At 36.4% G+C, this 23,146-nt stretch overlaps 1 protein-coding gene across 3 annotated transcripts in view; it reads left to right on the top strand.

Annotated features, from left to right (window-relative positions):
• The window catches only part of ZCWPW2 (zinc finger CW-type and PWWP domain containing 2), a 141,145-nt gene that overhangs the window by 40,718 nt on the left and 77,281 nt on the right, over window positions 1-23,146 (top strand). For 2 of the 3 annotated variants that reach the window (XM_059937564.1, XM_059937562.1), the window contains one exon: window positions 21,445-21,798. In XM_059937564.1, the coding sequence (XP_059793547.1) occupies window positions 21,458-21,798 (341 nt within the window). In that variant the 5' untranslated portion in view covers window positions 21,445-21,457. Of the gene's footprint in view, window positions 1-21,309; window positions 21,338-21,444; window positions 21,799-23,146 lie in introns of those variants that run through there. The other variant, XM_059937565.1, reaches the window with a different exon arrangement.

Below are 23,146 nucleotides of genomic sequence, written 5' to 3' on the forward strand. Positions count from 1 at the left end.
GAGTAAAGCAAGTTTACTTAGCACAGCTTTGCTTTTGTCAATAGGCATGTATTTATGTCCCCTACTTGGTTATTAACTTAAGGCATGATTTTATAGGGACCCCCCTCAAAGATTCTAGCACTCTCCTGACCACATTCTCTTTCTCCTCTTCATTTGCACCTTCTGGATGTGGCAGTAATTTTGAAAACCAACCAAGTGTTGGAGAAAAGGTAATAGAAATAATGAGAATCTGGTTTGAAAAGAATAAGTATTTTATAATCTGTATTATAAATTCTATTAGCCTGGATAAACTGTGTCAAATCTAAAATACCAAGAGGTTTAAGTTTGATACAATTGAAAATGAGTATCACTATTTAAGTAATAATGACATTTTCTTGGTGTTAATTTATCTTCTCAGTATTATCCACTGTGAGACCTAACTTCCTAAGAAAATCTGAAAACTTTATCTACCATTTAAAAGTAATCTTTTAATCCCCTTAACATTTTATAATTGGCTATCATAATGGATTTTCCTAAGCTTTCCATTGGTGCAGGTGCCAGTGAACTTAGAGTGCTTTCTCCGCTGGTTCCAAGATGGACAGACTCCTAGGCAGTTGAGTAACAGATAGTAATGCTTTGCTTTCTTTTATATCTCTTCTACTTTAATTATTTGTGTTATTAGTATTCTCTTCAATATGATGTTTCTTTGTAGAAATATTTTAAAGTGACTTCATTTTGTGGGGAACAGTTAATCTATATAATATAATCCATAAACTTGTTTAACTAGTTAAATATAACTTCAATATGGTAAAAATAAATGGATAAATGAAGGGCACCTCTGTGAAACACTCTGCATTGTGGTACCTCCCACCTTTTGAGCAGGAGACCTCATGTCCTGTTTAGGACATATGACCTACTTATATGTGGTCTGAGTGAGGATTCTTGTGTCATTTGATATTAAATACTAATAAGGCCTATTTTTCTTATTAAATAATAAATATAAATAGAAGGTTCTTGAATGAACATGTAATGGATAATTTCACTGTTTGTAGAACTGTACCCCAACTCCTTACCCTCAGCTTAGTTGTCCCCAGTACCTGCCTTGGACTTAGAATCTCCCTCATCTCTCTTTATATTTGAGTTTTGGCCAGTGGCCAACATATCTCCTCCTACTACTACATTGTTTGCAGCACACAGTGGGAGCTCATGGAGGATGGATGACGGTGTGATAGTGTTCTGGAACATAAAACTAAAGGAAAGCCTTGACAAAGATAACTACTTTCTTCCATTTTTGATGACCAGATCTATGTTTCAGTTTTGTCAAAGTCACAAGATGTCTGCTATTAGTACTGTTGTTTTTCAGTTTTGTCAACGTCACAAGATAAAGATGTTTGCTATTAGTACTATTGTTTAATATTTTCCTGGAGCTAATTAAAAGTAAAGAAAACAAAATACAAAGGACATCAGCAAGATAGCAGAATATGAGGCTTCTGGCTTTTCTGCCTCCCACAGATGCACTGAATGAACAGCTACATGCAAATCAATTCCTTTGGAGAGAAATATAGAAACTAATTGAGGGACTTCCCTGGTGACACAGTGGTTAAGAATCTGCCTGCCAATGCAGGGGACACAGGTTTGAGCTCTGGTCCGGGAAGATCCCACATGTCGCAGAGCAACTAAGCCTGCGCGCCACAACTACTGAGCCTGTGCTCTAGAGCCCACGAACCACAACTACCAAGCCCGCATGCCACAACTACTGAAGCCTGTATGCCTAGAGCCTGTGCTCCACAACAAGAGAAGCCACCGCAATGAGAAACCCGCACACTGCAACGAAGAGTAGCCCCCACTTGACGCAACTAGAGAAAGCATGTGTGCAGCAACGAAGACCCAATGCAGCCAAAAATAAATAAATAAATAAATTAAATTAAATTAAAAAAGCTAATTGAGTTACTCTACACATTGGGTGACTGAGAAAATACCTACACTGAAACTTTGAGTAGGAAAGCTAAGATACATTCATGCTGTAAACCTTCTTCTTGCAATCAGGAGGGAACCCCCAACTACCAGCTTCTCCCTGAGGAGTAGAGGGTTTGGACCACATGGCTAGATCCTCAACTTTTGTGGCTGCTACCTAAGGAACTGGCTCCCAAATTACCTAGCTCTGAGAGCCAGTGGGGATCAGCATTTGTGAGTCCCCCAGGACCACATTAAACAAACAGGTGGTTTTAAACAGAAGTGTAAGTACTTACCATGGCTATACCCCTGGGCTCAACACAGAGGGAACAGGATAAAGCACAAGGTTATTAGTTTCTCCCTGATACTCTCAGTATGAGTTTGACTGCATACTTTTCTAGTTGCTGCCCAAGGATTGAGAGTTTCTAATCAGCTTGTGTCTGGAAGCTGATTGTGCTCCTCCAGGAGCCTGAAAGTGCTGTGAGCACTTCCCTCCCCGTCTCTCCCTTCACTCACTCCAATGATAAAAGTGAGTGTCCAGCTTCTTCCTGGAAGGAGCTTGTCCGTGCATCTAGCACCCCAACTTTTATGACTGCCACTCAAAGGACTGGCTCCCAAATCACCTAGCTTAGAGGGCCAAAAGGGCTTGGCACTTACAAGTCCCCATTCACCACAGAAAACTAGTAGGCAATTTCCAACAGATGTGTGAGCACTTCCTGCCATTGTCTCCCCAGGCTCATCACAGAGGGAGCAGGCAAAAACACAAGTCTCAGTTTTTACCTGGAAGGGATTTAAATATATACTTTTTTAGCTGCTGCCTAATGGTTCTGATTAACCTGCATATGGGAGCTGTTGGAGCACATAATTAAAAGTTCTGTGGGACCCTGAATGGACGTGTGGAAACTTCCTGTGCCTTCTTCTCCTGCCTTACCCCAGTGATAAAACCAAAGGAGATAAGTGATTTACATGTCAGGTAATTCAAAATGCTTGTCATCAAGATGCTCACTGAGGTCAAGAGAGCAATGCGTGAGCAAAGTAAGAATTTTAACCGAAAGAGGAAATATAAAAATACTAAAAAGAAATTGTAGAGCTGAAGAATAAGTGAAGTGAAAAACTCAAAAGAGCGGTTCAACAATAGACTCAATCAAACAGAAGAAAGGATCAATGAGCTTGAAGATAACTCACTGGAAGTCATCCAATCGGAGGAGCAAAAAGCAAAAAGAACAAAAAAGAGTGAAAATATGGAGTGGGATGATATATTCAAAGTTCTAAAAGAACTTATGAAACAAAGAAAACTACCAACGAAGAATACTGTTTCTGGCAAAGTTGTCCTTCAGAATTGAAGGGGAAATAAAGATATTCTTAAACAAACAAAAGCTGAAGGAATTCATCCCCAGTAAACCTGCATTGCAAGAAATGCTAAAGGAGCTCTTTAAGCTGAAATGAAAGGATGCTAATTAGGAATATGAAAACATAAAGGTATAAAACTGTCTGGTAAAGGTAAATATAAAGTTGTATTCAAAATACTCTAATAATGATGGTGGTGTGTAAATCACATATAAATCTGGTATAAAGGTTAAAAAAGTATTAAAAATCTCTATAGCTCCAATACTTTTTTAATGGACACATAATAGAAAAAGATGGAATTGTGACATCAAAAACATAAAATGTGGGGACAGAGAGTAAATGTGTGGAGCTTTTGTATGTTATTGAAGTTATCAGCTTAAAATGGACTGTTATAACTATAGGATGTTTTAGGCAAGCCTCAAAGTAAAAATGTATAGTAGATATACAAAAGATAATGAGAAAAGAATCAAAGTGTACCACAGAAAATCATCAAATCATAAAAGATGAGAGAAAGAGAAGAAAATAGGAACAAAGGATCTACAAAATACCCAGAAAAGAATTAACAAAAGAGCAATAGTAAGTCTTTACTTGTTAAAAATTACTTCAGATGTAAATGGACTAATTCTCTAGTTGTAGACTGAAAGTGAAGGGATGGGAAAAGATATTCCACACAAGTGGAAAGCAAAAGAGAGCAGGAAAAGCTATTCTTATATCATACAAAATAGAATTGAAGTAAAAAAACTGTAAAAATAGTCAAGGTTGTTATATAATGATAAAGAGGTCAGTTCATCAAGAGAATTTAGCAGTTGAAAATATTTATGCACTCAATATTGGAGTGTCTAAATTTATAGAGCAAATATTAACAGATTTGAAGGGAGAAATAGACAGCAATATAATAATAATAGGGGATCTCGGTAGTCCACTTTGAACAATGAATAGATCATCCAGACAGAAGATAAGGAAACACTGGACTTAAATTATACTTTAGATGAAAAGAATCTCACAGACATACACAGAACATCCATCTAACAGCAGCAGAATGCACATTCTTCTCAAATGTACATGGAACATCTTCCAGGATAGATCATAGGTTAGACCACAAAACTAGTCTTAACAAATATAAGAAGATTGAAATCATATCAAGCATCTTTTCTGACAGTAGTGGTATGAAACTAGAAATCAATTACAGGAGAAAAACTGGAAAATTCACAAATATGTGGAGATTAAACAACATGCTCCTGAACAAAGTTGGTCAAAGAAGATATCAAAAGAGAAGTCAAAAAATATCTTGAGACAAATGAAAATGAAATGCAACATAATAAAATTATGGCATACAGCAAAAGTGATTCTAAGAGGGAAGTTTATAGTGATAAATGTCTACATTAAGAAGAAAGATCTCAAACTAACTTTACTCCAGAAAAAAACTAGAAAAAGAAGAACTACTAAGCCTAAATTTAGTAGAAGGAGGAAATAACACAGATCAGAGCAGAAATAAATGAGAGACTAGAAAGATAATAGAAAAGATCAATGAAACTAAGAGTTGGTTTTTTTGAAAAGATAAACAAAAGTGACAAACCTTTAACTAGACTAACAGAAAAAAAGAAAGAAGACTCAAAATCAGAAATGAAAGAGGAAAATTTACTACTGATTACAACTGATGCCTCAGAAATACAAAGGATCATAAGAGACTACTGTGAACAATTATATGCCCCAAAATTGGATAACATAGAAGGTTGGAGAAATTGCTAGAAACATACAACCTTCCAAGACTGAATTGTGAAGAAATAGAAAATTTGAACAGACCAATAACAAGTAAGATGATTGAATCGGTAATCAAAAATTCCCCCAGCAAAGAAAAGTCTAGGACCAGATGGCTTTACTGATGAATTCTACCAAGCATGTAAAGAATAATTAGTGGTAATTCCTTCTCAAACTCTTTCAAAAAGCTGAAGAGGAGAGAACAATTCCCAACTCACTTTACAAGCCCAGGATTACCTGATACCAAGATCAGAAAAGAACATTACTAGAAAAGAAAAGTACACGCCAATATCCCTGATGAACATATATGCAAAAATCCTCAACAAAAATACTAGCAAACAGAATCAACAGCACATTAAAAAGGATCATATACGAGGATCAAGTGGAATTTATTCATGAGATGCATGGATGGTTTAACATAAACCATCCATTGATTTGACATTTATAGTCAAATCAATAAACATGATACACCATAATGAAGGGGGAAATAATCATGTTATCATCTCAATAGATGCAGAGAAAGAATTTGACAAAAGGCAGTACCCTTTGATGACAAAAGCTCTTGACAAATTGGGTATGGAAGGAATGTAGGTCAACAAAATGATAGCCATATATAACAAGCTCACAGTTAACATCATGCTCACTAGTGAAAACTGAAAGCTTTTCACCTAGGATCAGGAATAAGACAAGGGTAGCTGCTCTCATCACTTTAATTCAACATAGTACTGGAAGTTCTAGCCAGGGCAGTTAGGCAAGGAAGATAAATAAAAGCATCCATATCAGAAACGAAGAAGTAAAATTGTCTCTGCAGAATACATGATCTCATATATAGAAAACCCTGAGAATGCAATCAAAAAATTGTTAAGAAATCAGTAAAGTTGCAAGCTACAAAATCAACAAACAGAAATGAGTTGCATTCCTATACATTGACTACAAACTCTCTGGAAAAGAAATTAAGAAAACAATTTAATTTACAGTTGTGTTAATAAAATGCTACATAATAAATTTAACCTAGGAGGTGAAAGATCTGTAAACTTAAAACTATAAAACATTGATGAAAGGAATTGAAGAAGACACAAGTAAGTGGAAAGATATTCCATGTTCATGGATTAGAATTAATATTGTTAAAATATCCATACAAACCAAAATAATCTATAGATTCAATGCAATCCCTATCAAAATTCCAATGGAATTTTTCACAGAAATAGAAAAAATAATCCTAAAATTTGTGTGGACTCATATGAAACCCCGAATAGCTAAGCAGTCTTGAGCAAGAAGAGCAAAGTTGGAGGCATTTTACTTCCTGATTTCAAACTATCTTACAAAACTATAGTGATCAAAATGGTATGGTATTGACATAAAAACAGACACAGATCAATGGAACAGAATAAGGAGACCAGAAATGAACCTACATATATATGGGTCAACTAATCTTTTTTTTTATTTTGGGTTCATTTGTATTCTTTCTTTTTTTTTTTTTAACATCTTTATTGGAGTATAATTGCTTTACAACGGTGTGTTTGTTTCTGCTTTATAACAAAGTGAATCAGTTATACATATACATATGTTCCCATATCTCTTCTCTCTTGTGTCTCCCTCCCTCCCACCCTCCCTATCCCACCCCTCTAGGTGGTCACAAAGCACCGAGCTGATCTCCCTGTGCTATGTGGCTGCTTCCCACTAGCTATCTATTTTACATTTGGTAGTGTATATATGTCCATGCCACTCTCTCACACTGTCACATCTCACCCCTCCCCCTCCCCATATCCTCAAGTCCATTCTCTAGTAGGTCTGTGTCTTTATTCCCGTCTTGCCACTAGGTTCTTCATGACCTTTTTTTTTTTTTTTTTCTCCTTAGGTTCCATATACATGTGTTAGCATACTGTATTTGTTTTTCTCTTTCTGACTTACTTCACTCTGTATGACAGACTCTAACTCCATCCACCTCACTACAAATACCTCCATTTCATTTCTTTTTATGGCTGAGTAATATTCCATTGTATATATGTGCCCCATCTTCTTTATTCATTCATCCAGTGATGGACACTTAGGTTGCTTCCATGTCCTGGCTATTGTAAATAGAGCTGCAATGAACATATTGGTACATGACTCTTTTTGAATTATGGTTTTCTCAGGGTATATGCCCAGTAGTGGGATTGCTGGGTCGTATGGTAGTTCTATTTTTAGTTTTTTAAGGAACCTCCATACTGTTCTCCATAGTGGCTGTATCAATTTACATTCCCACCAACAGTGCAAGAGGGTTCCCTTTCCTCCACACCCTCTCCAGCATTTATTGTTTCTAGATTCTTTGATGATGGCCATTCTGACCGGTGTGAGATGCTATCTCATTGTAGTTTTGATTTGCATTTCTCTAATGATTAATGATGTTGAGCATTCTTTCATGTGTCTGTTGGCAATCTGTATATCTTCTTTGGAGAAATGTCTGTTTAGGTCTTCTGCCCATTTTTGGATTGGGTTGTTTGCTTTTTTGTTATTGAGCTGCATGAGCTGCTTGTAAATCTTGGATATTAATCCTTTGTCAGTTGCTTCATTTGCAAATATTTTCTCCCATTCTGAGGGTTGTCTTTTGGTCTTGTTTATGGTTTCCTTTGCTGTGCAAAAGCTTTTAAATTTCATTAGGTCCCATTTGTTTATTTTTGTTTTTATTTCCATTTCTCTAGGAGCTGGGTCAAAAAGGATCTTGCTGTGATTTTTGTCATAGAGTGTTCTGCCTATGTTTTCCTCTAAGAGTTTGATAGTGTCTGGCCTTACATTTAGGTCTTTAATCCATTTTGATTTTATTTTTGTGTATGGTGTCAGGGAGTGTTCTAATTTCATACTTTTACATGTACCTGTCCAGTTTTCCCAGCACCACTTATTGAAGAGGCTGTCTTTTCTCCACTGTATATGCTTGCCTCCTTTATCAAAGATAAGGTGACCATATGTGCATGGGTTTATCTCTGGGCTTTCTACCCTGTTCCATTAATCTATGTTTCTGTTTTTGTGCCAGCACAAAACTGTCTTGATTACTGTAGCTTTGTAATATAGTCCGAAGTCAGGGAGCCTGACTCCCCCAGCTCCATTTTTCGTTCTCAAGATTGCTTTGGCTATTCGGGGTCTTTTGTGTTTCCATACAAATTGTGAAATTTTTTGTTCTAGTTCTGTGAAAAATGCCAGTGGTAGTTTGATAGGGATTGCATTGAATCTGTAGATTGCTTTGGGTAGTAGAGTCATTTTCACAATGTTGATTCTTCCAATCCAGGAACATGGTATATCTCTCCATCTATTTGTATCATCTTTAATTTCTTTCATCAGTGTCTTATAATTTTCTGCATACAGGTCTTTTGTCTCCTTAGGTAGGTTTATTCCTAGATATTTTATTCTTTTTGTTGCAATGGTAAACGGGAGTGTTTTCTTAATTTCACTTTCAGATTTTTCGTCATTAGTGTATAGAAATGAAAGAGATTTCTGTGCATTAATTTTGTATCCTGCTACTTTACCAGATTCATTGATTAGCTCTAGGAGTTTTCTGGTAGCATCTTTAGGATTCTCTATGTATAGTATCATATCATCTGCAAATAGTGACAGCTTTACTTCTTCTTTTCCGATTTGGATTCCTTTTATTTCTTTTTCTTCTCTGATTGCTGTGGCTAACACTTCCAAAACTATGTTGAATAATAGTGGTGAGAGTGGGCAACCTTGTCTTGTTCCTGATCTTAGTGGAAATGGTTTCAGTTTTTCACCATTGAGGACACTGTTGGCTGTGGGTTTGTCATATATGGCCTTTATTATGTTGAGGAAAATTCCCTCTATGCCTACTTTCTGCAGGGCTTTTATCATAAATGGGTGTTGAATTTTGTCAAAAGTTTTCTGTGCATCTATTGAGATGATCATATGGTTTTTCTCCTTCAATTTGTTAATATGGTGTATCACGTTGATTGATTTGCGTATGTTGAAGAATCCTTGCATTCCTGGGATAAACCCCACTTGATCATGGTGTATGATCCTTTTAATGTGCTGTTGGATTCTGTTTGCTAGTATTTTGTTGAGGATTTTTGCATCTGTGTTCATCAGTGATATTGGCCTGTAGTTTTCTTTCTTTGTGACATATTTGTCTGGTTTTGGTATCAGGGTGATGGTGGTCTCGTAGAATGAGTTTGGGAGTGTTCCTCCCTCTGCAATATTTTGGAAGAGTTTGAGAAGGATAGGTGTTAGCTCTTCTCTAAATGTTTGATAGAATTCGCCTGTGAAGCCATCTGGTCCTGGGCTTTTGTTTGTTGGAAGGTTTTTAATCACAGTTTCACTTTCAGTGCTTGTGATTGGTCTGTTCATATTTTCTATTTCTTCCTGGTTCAGTCTCGGTAGTTTGTGCATTTCTAAGAATCTGTCCATTTCTTCCAGGTTGTCCATTTTATTGGCATAGAGTTGCTTGAAGTAATCTCTCATGATCTTTTGTATTTCTGCAGTGTCAGTGGTTACTTCTCCTTTTTCATTTCTAATTCTACTGATTTTAGTCTTCTCCCTTTTTCTCTTGATGAGTCTGGCTAATGGTTTATCAATTTTGTTTATCTTCTTAAAGAACCAGCTTTTAGTTTCATTGATTTTTGCTATTGTTTCCTTCATTTCTTTTTCATTTATTTCTGACCTGATCTTTATGATTTCTTTCCTTCTACTGGCTTTGGGGTTTTTTTGTTCTTCTTTCTCTAATTGCTTCAGGTGCAAGGTTAGGTTGTTTATTCGAGATGTTTCCTGTTTCTTGAGGTAGGCTTGTATTGCTATAAACTTCCCTCTTAGCACTTCTTCTGCTGCGTCCCATAGGTTTTGGGTCGTCGTATCTCCATTGTCATTTATTTCTAGGTATTTTTTGATTTCCCCTTTGATTTCTTCAGTGATCACTTCGTTATTAAGTAGTGTATTGTGTAGCCTCCATGTGTTTGTATTTTTTACAGATCTTTTCCTGTAATTGATATCTAGTCTCATAGCGTTGTGGTCGGAAAAGATACTTGATACGATTTCAATTTTCTTAAATTTACCAAGGCTTGATTTGTGACCCACGATATGATCTATCCTGGAGAATGTTCCATGAGCACTTGAGAAGAAAGTTTATTTTGTTGTTTTTCGGTGGAATGTCCTATAAATATGAATTAAGTCCTTCTTGTTTAATGTATCATTTAAAGCTTATGTTTCCTTATTTATTTTCATTTTGGATGATCTGTCCATTGGTGAAAGTGGGGTGTTAAAGTCCCCTACTATGATTGTGTTACTGTCGATTTCCCTTTTTATGGCTGTTAGCAGTTGCCTTATGTATTGAGGTGCTCCTATGTTGGGTGCATAAATATTTACAATTGTTATACCTTCTTCTTGGATTGATCCCTTGATCATTATATAGTGTCCTTCTTTGTCTCTTGTAATAGTCTTTATTTTAAAGTCTATTTTGTCTGATATGAGAATTGCTACCCCAGCTTTCTTTTGATTTCCATTTGCATGGAATATCTTTTTCCATCCCCTCACTTTCAGTCTGTATGTGTCCCTAGGTCTGAAGTGGGTCTCTTGTAGACAGCATATATACGGGTCTTGTTTTTGTATCCATTCAGCCAGCCTGTGTCTTTTGGTGGGAGCATTTAATCCATTTACATTTGAGGTAATTATCGATATGTATGTTCCTATTCCCATTTTCTTAAATGTTTTGGGTTTGTTATTGTAGGTGTTTTTCTTCTCTTGTGCTTCTTGCCTAGAGAAGTTCCTTTAGCATTTGTTGTAAAGCTGGTTTGGTGGTGCTGAACTCTCTCAGCTTTTGCTTGTCTGTAAAGGTTTTAATTTCTCCATCAAATCTGAATGAGATCCTTGCTGGGTAGAGTAATCTTGGTTGTAGGTCTTTCTCCTTCATCACTTTAAGTATATCCTGCCACTCCCTTCTGGTTTGCATAGTTCCTGCTGAAAGATCAGCTGGTAACCTTATGGGGATTCCCTTGTGTGTTATTTGTTTTTTTTCCCTTGCTGCTTTTAATATGTTTTCTTTATATTTAATTTTTGATAGTTTGATTAATATGTGTCATGGCGTGTTTCCCCTTGGATTTATCCTGTATGGGACTCTCTGTGCTTCCAGGACTTGATTAACTATTTCCTTTCCCATATTAGGGAAGTTTTCAACTATAATCTTTTCAAATATTTTCTCAGTCCCTTTCTTTTTCTCTTCTTCTTCTGGGACCCCTGTAATTCGAATGTTGGTGCGTTTAATGTTGTCCCAGAGGTCTCTGAGACTGTCCTCAGTTCTTTTCATTCTTTTTTCTTTATTCTGCTCTGCAGTAGTTATTTCCACTATTTTATCTTCCAGGTCACTTACCCGTTCTTCTGCTTCAGTTATTCTGCTATTGATCCTTTCTAGAATATTTTTAATTTCATTTATTGTGTTTTTCATCATTGCTTGGTTCCTCTTTAGGTCTTCTACGTCCTTGTTAAATGTTTCTTGCATTTTGTCTATTCTATTTCCAAGATTTTAGATCATCTTTACCATCATTATTCTGAATTCTTTTTCAGGTAGACTGCCTATTTCCTCTTCAGTTGTTAGGTCTGGTGTGTTTTGACCCTGCTCCTTCATCTGCTGTGTATTTTTCTGTCTTTTCATTTTGCTTATCTTACTGTGTTTGGGGTCTCCTTTTCACAGGCTGCAGGTTCGTAGTTCCCGTTGTTTTTGGTATCTGTCCCCAGTGGCTAAGTTTGGTTCAGTGGGTTGTGTAGGCTTCCTGGTGGAGGGGACTAGTGCCTGTGTTCTGGTAGATGAGGCTGGATCTTGTCTTTCTGGTGGGCACGTCCACATCTGGTGGTGTGTTTTGGGGTTTCTGCGGCCTTATTATGATTTTAGGCAGCCCCTCTGCTAATGGATGGGTTTGTGTTCCTGTCTTGCTAGTTGTTTGGCATAGGGTGGCCAGCCTGGTAGCTTGCTGGTTGTTGAGTGAAGCTGGGTCTTGATGTTGAGATGGAGATCTCTGAGAGATTTTCGCCGTTTGGTATTACGTGGAGCTGGGAGGTCTCTTGTGGACCTGTGTCCTGAAGTTGGCTCTCCCACCTCAGAGGCACAGCCCTGATGCCTGGCTGGAGCACCAAGAGCCTTTCATCCACATGGCTCAGAATAAAAGGGAGAAAAAATAGAAAGAAAGAAAGAGGATAAAATAAAATAAAATAAAATAAAGCTATTATAATAAAAAGTGAGGAGAAAATTTATTAAGAAAAAAATTTTTTTTCATTTTTAAAAATAAAAAACATTATTAAGAAAAAAGTTTTTAATTTTTTAAAATAAAAAATAAGGAAAAAATTATTACGAAAAAATTTATGAAGAAAAAAATTTTTTAAGTAAAGAAAAAAAAACCGGACAGACCGAACCCTAGGACAAATGGTGAAAGCAAAGCTATACAGACAAATCTCACCCATAAGCATACACATATACACTCACAAAAAAAGGAAAAGGGGAAAAATTAATATATCCTGCTCCCAAAGCCACCTCCTGAATTTGGGATGATTCGTTGTCTATTCAGGTATTCAACAGATGCAGGTACATCAAGTTGTTTGTGGAGCTTTAATCTGCTGCTTCTGAGGCTGCTTGGAGAAATTTCCCTTTCTCTTCTTTGTTCGTACAGCTCCCGGGGTTCAGCTTTGGATTTGGACCTGCCTCTGCATGTAGGTCACCTGAGGGCCTCTGTTCTTCACTCACACAGGACAGGGTTAAAGGAGCAGCTGCTTCGGGGACTCTGCCTCACTCATGCCAGGGGAGGGAGGGGTACGGATGCGGGGCGAGCCTGCGGCGGCAGAGGCCAGCATGACGTTGCAGCAGCCTGAGGCTCGCTGTGCGTTCTCCTGGGGAAGTTGTCCCTGGATCACGGGACCCCACGGGACCCTGGCAGTGGCGGGCTGCACAGGCTCCTGGGAGGGGGGTGTGGATAGTGACCTGTGCTAGCACACAGGCTTCTTGGTTGCGGCAGCAGCCTTAGCGTCTCATGCCCGTCTCTGGGGTCCACGCTGATAGCCGCAGCTCACGCCCGTCTCTGGAGGTCGTTTAGGCGGCGCTCTGAATCCCCTCTCCTTCGTGCCGCGAAACAAAGAGGTGAGAAAAAGTCTCTTGCCTCTTCGGCAGCTGCAGTTTTTCCTGGACTCCTTCCTGGCTAGCTGTGGTGCGCTAACCCCTTCAGGCTGTGTTCACGCCGCCAACCCCAGTCCTCTCCCTGTGATCCGACCAAAGCCCGAGCCTCAGCTCCCAGCCCCCGCCCGCCCCAGCAGGTGAGCAGACAAGCCTCTCGGGCTGGTGAGTGCTGCTCGGCACCGATCCTCTGTGCAGGAATCTCTCTGCTTTGCCCCCTGCACCCCTGTGGCTGCGCTCTCCTCCGTGGCTCCAAAGCTTCCCCCCTCTGCCACCTGTAGTCTCCGCCCGCGAAGGGGCTTCCTAGTGTGTGGAAACCTTTCCTGCTTCACAGCTCCCTCCCACTGGTGCAGGTCCCGTCCCTATTCTTTTGTCTCTTATTTCTTTTTTCTTTTGCCCTACCCAAATACGTGGGCAGTTTCTTGCCTTTTGGGAGGTCTGACGTCTTCTGCCAGCATTCAGTGGGTGTTCTGTAGGAGCAGTTCCACGTGTAGATGTATTTCTAATGCATATGTGGGAAGGAAGGTGATCTCCGCGTCTTACTCTTCCCCCATCTTGCCCAGACCCCCTCAACTAATCTTAAACAAAGGCATCAAGAATACACAATGCGAAAAGGATAGTCTCTTCAGTAAATTGTCTTGGAGAACTAGATGTCCACATGGAAAAGAATGAAATTGGATCCTTAACTCACACCATACACAAAAATCAACTCAAAATGGATTAAAGACTTAAATGTAAGACCTGAAACTGTAAAACTTCTGGAAGAAAACATAGAGGAAAAGTTCCTTAAGATTGATCTTGTCAATGATTTTTTTTTTTGGATCTGACACCAAAAGCAGAGGCAACGAGCGTAAAAATGAAGAAGTAGGGCTACATCAAACTAAATTGTTTCTGCATAACAAGGGAAACAATCAATAAAATGAAAGGCAGCCTACAGAATGGGAGAAAATATTTGTAAACATAGATCCAATAAGCAGTTAATGTCCAAAATATGTAAGGAACTCTTACAAGTAACAGCCAGAAAAAAGGTTTAAGTTAAAAATGTGAAGTTTTTCTAAAGAAAATGTGTGGCCATCGGATATATGAAAAGATCCTTCACCTCGCTAATCATCAGGGAAATGTAAATCAAAACCACAGTTAACTATCTATCACTTCACACCTGTTAGGATGGCTCTTATCAAAAAGTCAAAAGATAATAGATGTTGGTGAGGATGTAGATACACTGGAAACTTGTACACTGTAGGTGGGAGTGCAAAATGATGCAGCTGCTATGGGAAACAGTATGGAGGTTCTTCAAAAAATAAAAATAGAACTACCATATGATTCAGCCATCCCACTTCTGGGTATTTATCCAAGAGAACTGAAATCAGGATCTCAAAGACACATTAGTACTCCCACGTTTATAGCAGCACTATTCGTAATAGCCAAGATATGGAAACAACATGTGTCCATTGATGGATGAATAAATAAAGAAAATGTATAATGGAATACTATTCAGTCTTAAATAAGAAGGAAGTTCTGCAATATGCAACAACATGGATGAACCTGGAGGACATTATGCTAAGTGAAAGAAGCCAGTCACAGAAGGACAAATAGTATGTGATTCCACTTATATGTGGTATCTACAGTAGTCATATTCATAGCATCAAAGAATGGAATGGTTTCCAGGGGCAAGGGAAATGGTGAAGTGGGGAGTTATAAATTAGCAAGCATAAAGTTTTAATGAAGAAAGATGAGTAAATAATAGAGATCTGCTCTACAATATTGTACCTATAGTCAACAATGCTGTATCATGCACTTTAAAAAATTGTCAAGAGGGTAGATCTCATGTTAAGTATTCTTACCGCAATATAAAAAAATTAATAAATTAAAAAAAAAAAAGACTGAAAATGGACTTCCCTGGTGGCGCAATGGTTAAGAATCCGCCTGCCAACACAGGGGACATGGGTTCAAGCCCTGGTCCGGGAAGATCCCACATGCCATGGAGCAACTAAACCCATGCACCACAACTACTGAGCCTGTGCTCTAGGGCCTGTGAGCCACAACTGCTGAGCCCCTGTGTGCCACAACTACTGAAGCCCTCAGGCCTAGAGCCTGTGCTCCACAACAAGAGACACCACCATTATGAGAAGCCCATGCACTGTAACAAAGAGTAGCCCCCACTCTCTGCAACTAGAGAAAGCCTGCACGCAGCAATGGAGACCCAATGCAGCCAAAAAAAAAAGACTGAAAAGGAATTAACTAAGCATTAACTCAAGAAGAGAAAGATTAGCTCAACAAAGAATGCCCAAAGAAAGTAGAAGAAAGGAAAGATTAAAGTGCAGCTATCAATTATACAGAATTCAAAAGAATAAAAGAGAAGACTCAAGCTCTGGTTGTTTAAAAAGCGCTGACAAGATAAATGAGGGGGAAAAGGTATAAACAAATTAAGAGTAAAAGAAACATAATGAGAAATGTAGTAGATGCTCTAGAATTCTTTTTTTTGTATTCTCACTTTTATTATTTACAAATTTGAAATTTATTACAAGAAAAATTCTAAGTTTGTTGCATGATGAATTGTAGAAAATAAGCAACAAATTTGTATTTGTGCAAAACTTATATAGAATGCTTCTACATGATTCATAATTTTCTATCAATTTTACTACTCATTTATGTTTTTGTTAAACAATATTTTCAATTTTTTGTTTTTTAATTATGAGAAATTTCCAATTTAGAGAAAAAATGAAATACCTATATACTCATTGCCTGGACTTAGCGGACATTAACATTTTATTCTATTTGCTTCTGGTTGCTTCATTTTTTTAAGAAGTATAGTTGATTTACAATATTTTATTAGTTTTAGGTATACAACATAGTGATTCAGTATTTTTATAGCTAACAGTCCTTTTAAATTACTATAAAATATTAGCTATATTCCATGTGCTGTATAATATATCCTTGTAGCTTATTTACTTTACACATAGTAGTTTGTGCCTCTTTAGAATTCTTAAATATTTGACAAAATTGGAAAATCCTCCCTTAAGCAAACTTTCCAAAAAAGGAGAACATTCTATATTTCGCTTTATGAGGCTGTTTTAATCTTGATGTCAAAAACAGACAAAGACAAAAGTAGAAATGGAAGTTGTAGAGCAATCTTATCTGTAAACACATATATGAACCAATCTTAACAATTATTAATAAACTGAATGCAACAACATACTTTAAAGAAAAAAATCTTACGACGTGAACCCAGAATGCAAATATGGTTTATCATTAATTAAATCCATTAATACAACCTACTCAATTCACATATTTAAAAAAAAACCTTATGTTTACCTCAGTATACAGAAAAGCCTTTGATAAAATTCAACACCACTTCAGGTTTAACAACAACAACAACAAAAATTCTCTTCATTAACTGGTAACAGAAGGAAAACAATTTTTTGTTACCTTTCAATGGTCTCTACCAAAAAAATGCATATATGTTTGACTTTATAGTCAAATAGTAGAATCATTCTCTTTAAAATTAGAAAAAAAGTCACGATAATGCCTTCTATTCAATATTATACCTGTCCTAGCCAGCATAATAAAAGAAGACATAAGGATTAGAAATAGAGAAAGAAATAGAAAGCTATCAATGAACACACACACACAAACACGAGGAAGTACACTAAATGTGAAGTGAAATACAAAACAATGCCTTGGCCAAGGATATAGAGCTGGTGAGGAGCAGAGCCAGGAATTCACATTTCATTTGGGTCCAAAGTCTGGAGTCAACAACTTCTAATCTACTGTCTAGTGACCCACTTCAACTGTAATACAAAATGCAGTATTATTCCTCATAAATTTCCTTGCCAAAGTATTACCCAAATTAATATATATATGTGTGTGTGTGTATACATATATATATATATAAGCAACAATTCAAAATCTTCCTTTAGATTTTGTTCTTCCTGTTTTTACATTTTTTCCACTCTTTCAATATGATAAAAAGTGCACAGTGAATATTCTTGGTCTTTGTATGTATAAGTTAGTCGCTTTAAAAATTTTTTTTTAATTTTTATATTTTATAATTAATTTTTATTGGAGTACAGATGCTTTACAACGTTGTATTAGTTTCTACTGTATAGCAAAGTGAATCAGCTATATATATACATATGTCCCCTCTTTTTTGGATTTCCTTCCCATTTAGGTCACCACAGAGCACTGAGTAGAGTTCCCTGAGCTATATACAGTGTGTTCTCATCAGTTATCTATTTTATACGCAGTATCAATAGTGTATATATGTCAATCCCAATCTCCCAATTCATTCCACCCCCACTTCCCCCCTTGGTGTCCATACGTTTGTTCACTATGTCTGTGTCTCTATTTCTGTTTTGCAAATAAGATCATATATACCATTTTTCTAGATTCCACATATATGCGTTAATATACGATATTTGTTATTCTCTTTCTGACTTAGTTCACTCTGTATGACACTCTCTAGGTCCATCCACATCTCTACAAATGACCCAATTTCATTCCTTTTTGTGGCTGAGTAATATTCCATTTTATATATGTACCACATCTTCTTTATTCCTCTGTTGATGGACACTTAGGTTGCTTGCATGTCCTGTCTATTGTAAATAGAGCTGCAGTGAACATTTTGGTACATGACTCTTTTTGAATTATCATTTTCTCAGGGTATATGCCCAGTAGTGGGATTGCTGGGTCATATGGTAGTTCTATTTTTAGTTTTTTAAGGAACCTCCATACTGTTCTCCATAGTGGCTGTATCAATTTACATTCCCACAAACAGCATAGGAGGGTTCCCTTTTCTCCACACCTTCTCCAGCATTTATTGTTTGCAGACTTGTTAATGATGGCCATTCTGACTGGTGCGAGGTGATACCTGGTTGTAGTTTTGATTTTCATTTCTCTAATAATTAGTAATGTTGAGCATTTTTTCATGTGTTTGTTGGCCATCTGTATGTCTTCTTTGGAGAAATGTCTATTAAGGTCTTCTGCCCATTATTTGATTGAGCTGCTTGTATACTTTGGAGATTAATTCTTTGTCAGTTGCTTCATTTGCAAATATTTTCTCCCATTCTGAGGGTAGTCTTTTCGTCTTGCTTATGGTTTCCTTTGCTGTGCAAAGCTTTTAATTAGGTCCCATTTGTTTATTTTTGTTTTAGTTTTCATTATTCCAGGAGGTGGATCGAAGAAGATCTTGCTGCAATTTATGTCAAAGAGTGTTGTGCCTATGTTTTCCTCTAAGAGTTTTATAGTGTCTGGCCTTACATTTAGGTCTTTAATCCATTTTGAGTTTATTTTTGTGTATGGTGTTAGGGAGTGTTCTAATTTCATTCTTTAATGTGGAGCTGTCCAGTTTTCTGAGCATCACTTATCGAAGAGGCTGTTTTTTCTCCATTGTATATTCTTGCCTCCTTTGTCATAGCTTAGGTGACCATAGGTGCCTGGGTTTATCTCTGGGCTTTCTATCCTGTTCCATGGATCTATATTTCTGTTTTTGTGCCAGTACCATGCTGTCTTGATTACTGTAGCTTTGTAGTATAGTCTTAAGTCAGGGAGCCTGATTCCTCCAGCTCCGTTTTTCTTTCTCAAGATTGCTTTGGCTATTCGGGGTCTTTTGCGTTTCCATAAATATCGTACAATTTTCTGTTCTAGTTTTGTGGAAAATGCCATTGGTAATTTGATAGGGATTGCATTGTTTCTGTAGATTGTTTTTGGTAGTATAGTTATTTTCACAAAATTGATTCTTCCAATCCAAGAACATGGTATATCTCTCCATCTGTTTCTGTCATCTTTGATTTCTTTCATCGGCATCTTATAATTTTCTGAGTACTGGTCTTTTGCCTCCTCAGGGAGGTTTATTCCTGGGTATTTTATTCTTTTTGTTGCAATCGTAAATAGGATTGTTTTCTTAATTTCTCTTTTTGATCTTTCATTGTTAGTGTATAAAAATGCAATAGATTTTTATGTATTAATTTTGTATCCTGCAACTTTACTAAATTTATTGATTAGCTCTAGTAGTTTTCTGGTAGCATCTTTAGGGCTTTCTGTGTATATAGTACCATGTCATCTGCAAACAGTGACAGTTGTACTTCTTCTTTTCCAATTTGGGTTCCTTTTATTTCTTTTTCTTTTCTGATTGCCGTGGCTAGCACTTACAAGACTATGTTGAATAACAGTCGTGAAAGTGGATACCCTTGTCTTGTTCCTGATCTTAGAGGAAATGCTTTCAGTTTTTCACCATTGAGAATAACGTTTGCTGTGGGTTTTCCATATGTGGCCTTTATTATGTTGAGCTAGGTTCCCTCTCTGTCTACTTTCTGGAGAGTTTTTATCATATATCGGTGTTGAATTTTGTCAAAAGCTTTTTCTGCATCTATTGAGATGATCATATGGTTTTTATTCTTCAATTTGTTAATATGGTGTATCACATTGATCGATTTGCATATATTGAAGAATCCTTGCATCCCTGGGATAAATCCCACTTGATCATGGTGTATGATCCTTTTAATGTGTTGTTGGATTCTGTTTGCTGGTGTTTTGTTGAGGGTTTTTGCGTCTATGTTCATCAGTGATATTGGCCTGCAGTTTTCCTTTTTGTGATATCTTTGTCTGGTTTTGGTATCAGGGTGATGGTGGCCTCATAGAATGAGTATGGGAGTGTTGCACCCTCTGCAATTGTTTGGAACAGTTTGAGCAGGATAGGCTTTAGCTCTTCTCTAAATGATTGATAGAATTCGCCTGGAAAGCCATCTGGTGCTGGACTTTCGTTTGTTGGAAGATTTTTAATTACAGTTTCAATTTCATTACTTCTGATTGGTCAGTTCATATTTTCTGTTTCTTCTTGATACAGTGTTCAAGGTTGTACTTTTCTAAGAATTTGTCCATTTCTTCCAGGTTGTTCATTTTACTAGCATATAGTTGCTTGTAGAAGTCTCTTATAATTCCTTGTATTTCTGTGATGTCAGTTGTAACTTCTCCTTTTTCATTTCTAATTTTTTTGATTTGAGTCCTTGCCCTTCTTTTCTTGATGAGTCTGGTTAAAGGTTTATCAATTTTTGTTTATCTTCTCAAAGAACCAGCTTTTAGTTTTATTCATCTTTGCTATTGTTTTCTTCATTAGGTTAGTTTCTTGTAAGTTTATTTTCTTTGTATACATTCAAATGAGTGGGATTAATAGGTCAAAAATTGTGGCTATGGCTATTGAAATATATTGGCAAATTTTATTCTAAAGCGATTTGTAGTGATCATGGAAAGGTATATGATTATATGTGTGTTTCTAATTATACAATTAACTCTTGGATTAAGAGCTTCTTTAAATGGTGCTTATATTCGATAGTGGTTGTTCTACTAGTTTATTAATATGGTATATGTAAGTCTTTTTTTAAAAAACTAGGTTTTGTATTACAAAATAAGTTGCTGATAGTTTTATTTGTATTTTAGCTATATTACTTATTTTTTAGTATACATGTGACTATTATTATTGAAGCTAGAAGTCAGGGGCTAACTCATATAATTCTAACGTTTTATATGTTTAAAATTTTCATGATAAAAAACCTCTGAGAAATTTTTTTCAAATCACTTGAATTAATAATGGTTAAAAGGTAAAGCTATATAAGCAAAAGAGTCCTTTAATTTTTTAAAAATAATTTCAAATTTTCACGTGGTGAAATATTTTGCTGCCTTTGGTTTACCTCAGAATTAGAAAAGGGGATCAAGTCACACTATGTCCACCATATACCGAAGAGGCAGTACAGCCTAGTGGATAAGACCATACAATTAGGGAGAAAACTGCCTGCATTTAAATCCCAGCTCTGGGACTTTAAATAAATTTCTTTACTTTTCTAAGCTTTCCTTTTCTCTCTAAAAGTGCTCATACTGAGGTTGTTGGGAAGACTATATAAGCTGTGTGCATAAGGTACTTAGAATAGTATTTGGCTCATAGTCAGCACTGAATAAGACTTAGCTGTTATTATGGCAAAAGTACTGGATATATATACGTACTGACTGGTAATAGAATAGATATTATAGTAAACCTCTACTCCACTTCTGCTCCATCATACTTTTCTTATTTTTAATTTTGGAGCATTTTATAACCAGAGTGATTGATGTTTCTGTTTTGTTCCTTTGTTTCTGGGTAGGTGGAAACATAACATGTTCAACATGTACAGAGAAGAGGTGGGCAAAAAAGATATAAAAGAGCTACTTCTCGGATTTTGGCTTGAACTTTCTCTCCTTATACACTCAAATCGTATTCTTTTATTTTCCTGTTATTTATTTTCCAGATTAAATGCATTTATGGAAAAAGGAAAATTGAATAATAAGATGATAGCAGAATATTGTAATACGGCAGTGGATTCCTCAGTGGAAAACAACATGTATGTAAACAAAGTGTGGGTTCAGTGTGAGAATGAAAGTTGTTTGAAATGGAGATTTTTGTCAAGTGAGGATGCAGCCAAAGTTGATCACAATGAACCATGGTACTGCTTCATGAACACTGATTTAAGGTACAATAAGTGCTCTGTCTCTGAAGAAGACTTTCCTGAAGAGTCTCAGCTTCATCAAAGTGGATTTAAGATCGTCTATTCACAGCTCCCTCTTGGAAGCCTGGTTTTGGTAAAATTACAGACTTGGCCAAGGTAAGATTTTTGTTGCTGTTTTATAATAAACTATTGAGGTATAGTCTTGCTAAGTTTATTAACTTTCAAAACTTTTCAAAGAATCAACTTCTTCCCTATTGTTGTCTAACTTCTTATTTATTATTTTTTGATCTCATTGTTATTCTTTCCCTGACTTCTTTGGGTTTAATTCTTGTTTTTCTAGTTTCTTAAACTGGAAACTTAGATAACTGACTCATATCCGTTTCCCTCCTTATATGAGCAATTAAAGCTATGGATTTCTCTTATTAAGTACTTCTTCAGCTACATCTCACAAATTTTAATATGTTGTATTTTATTACTATTCAGTTTGTGATTTCTTCTTTGAAATGAGTTATTAGAAGTGTGTTTTTAAATTATAAAATATGCAGGATTCTAAAAATCTCTTATTGTTATTGATTCCTAATTTAACTGTTGTAGTCTGTTTCATTGAATCTTGATTTATGGCACAGGATGACCTATCCTGAAAAAAATTTATATTCTGTAACTGTTGCCTAGATGCCTAAAAGATTTTTTTCTTTTTCTTTAGATAGTTGTATATTTACTGCTGTATGGCTCAGTTTTTCCTGTTCTGAGTTTATTTCCCAAGTATGCAATGTGCATTTTCAGTGTATGGTTTCAAATTTTTTATTTCAATAACATTTTTTTTTAAATTTTAAGCAGTTTATTCAGTTGCATTGCTTTGATTTTATTTTGGGACTTCTGTAGTACTGATAGTGAATCTTCTTTGGTTAGCTTTGGTATTACTTTTTTCTTCCACTGTTATCATCTTTTCATTTTTTTAATTTAAATATTTTTCCCTTTCCATCTTTTATTTTTCTGAAGGAGTTACAAATTGAGCTTATTTTTTCTGTGTTCCTTCCAGTTTAGTCTTTATTGAAAACTTTATAATTTCTTTCATGAGTTTTGATGCCTCTCTTTTTATTTTTCTTAATTTTTAAATTATTTTAAACATCTTTACTGGAGTATAATTGCTTTACAATGTTGTGTTAGTTTTTGCTGTATAACAAAGTAAATCAGCTCTATGTATACATATATCCCCATATGCACTCCCTCTCGTGTCTCCCTCCCACCCTCCATATCCCACCCTTCTAGGTGCTAACAAAGCACCAGAGTGATCTCCCTGTGCTGTGCGGCTGCTTCCCACTAGCTACCTATTTTACATTTGGTAGTGTATATATGTCAATGCCACTCTCTCACTTCTTCCTAGCTTACCCTTCCCCCTCCCCATGTCCTCACGTCCATTCTCTATGTCTGCATCTTTATTCCTGTCCTGCCCTTAGATTGTTCAGAACCTTTTTTTTTTTTTTTTAGATTCTGTATATATGTG

This window comes from Balaenoptera ricei, chromosome 11 (assembly GCF_028023285.1).
Source record: "Balaenoptera ricei isolate mBalRic1 chromosome 11, mBalRic1.hap2, whole genome shotgun sequence".
NCBI classification, from domain to species: Eukaryota; Metazoa; Chordata; class Mammalia; order Artiodactyla; family Balaenopteridae; genus Balaenoptera; species Balaenoptera ricei.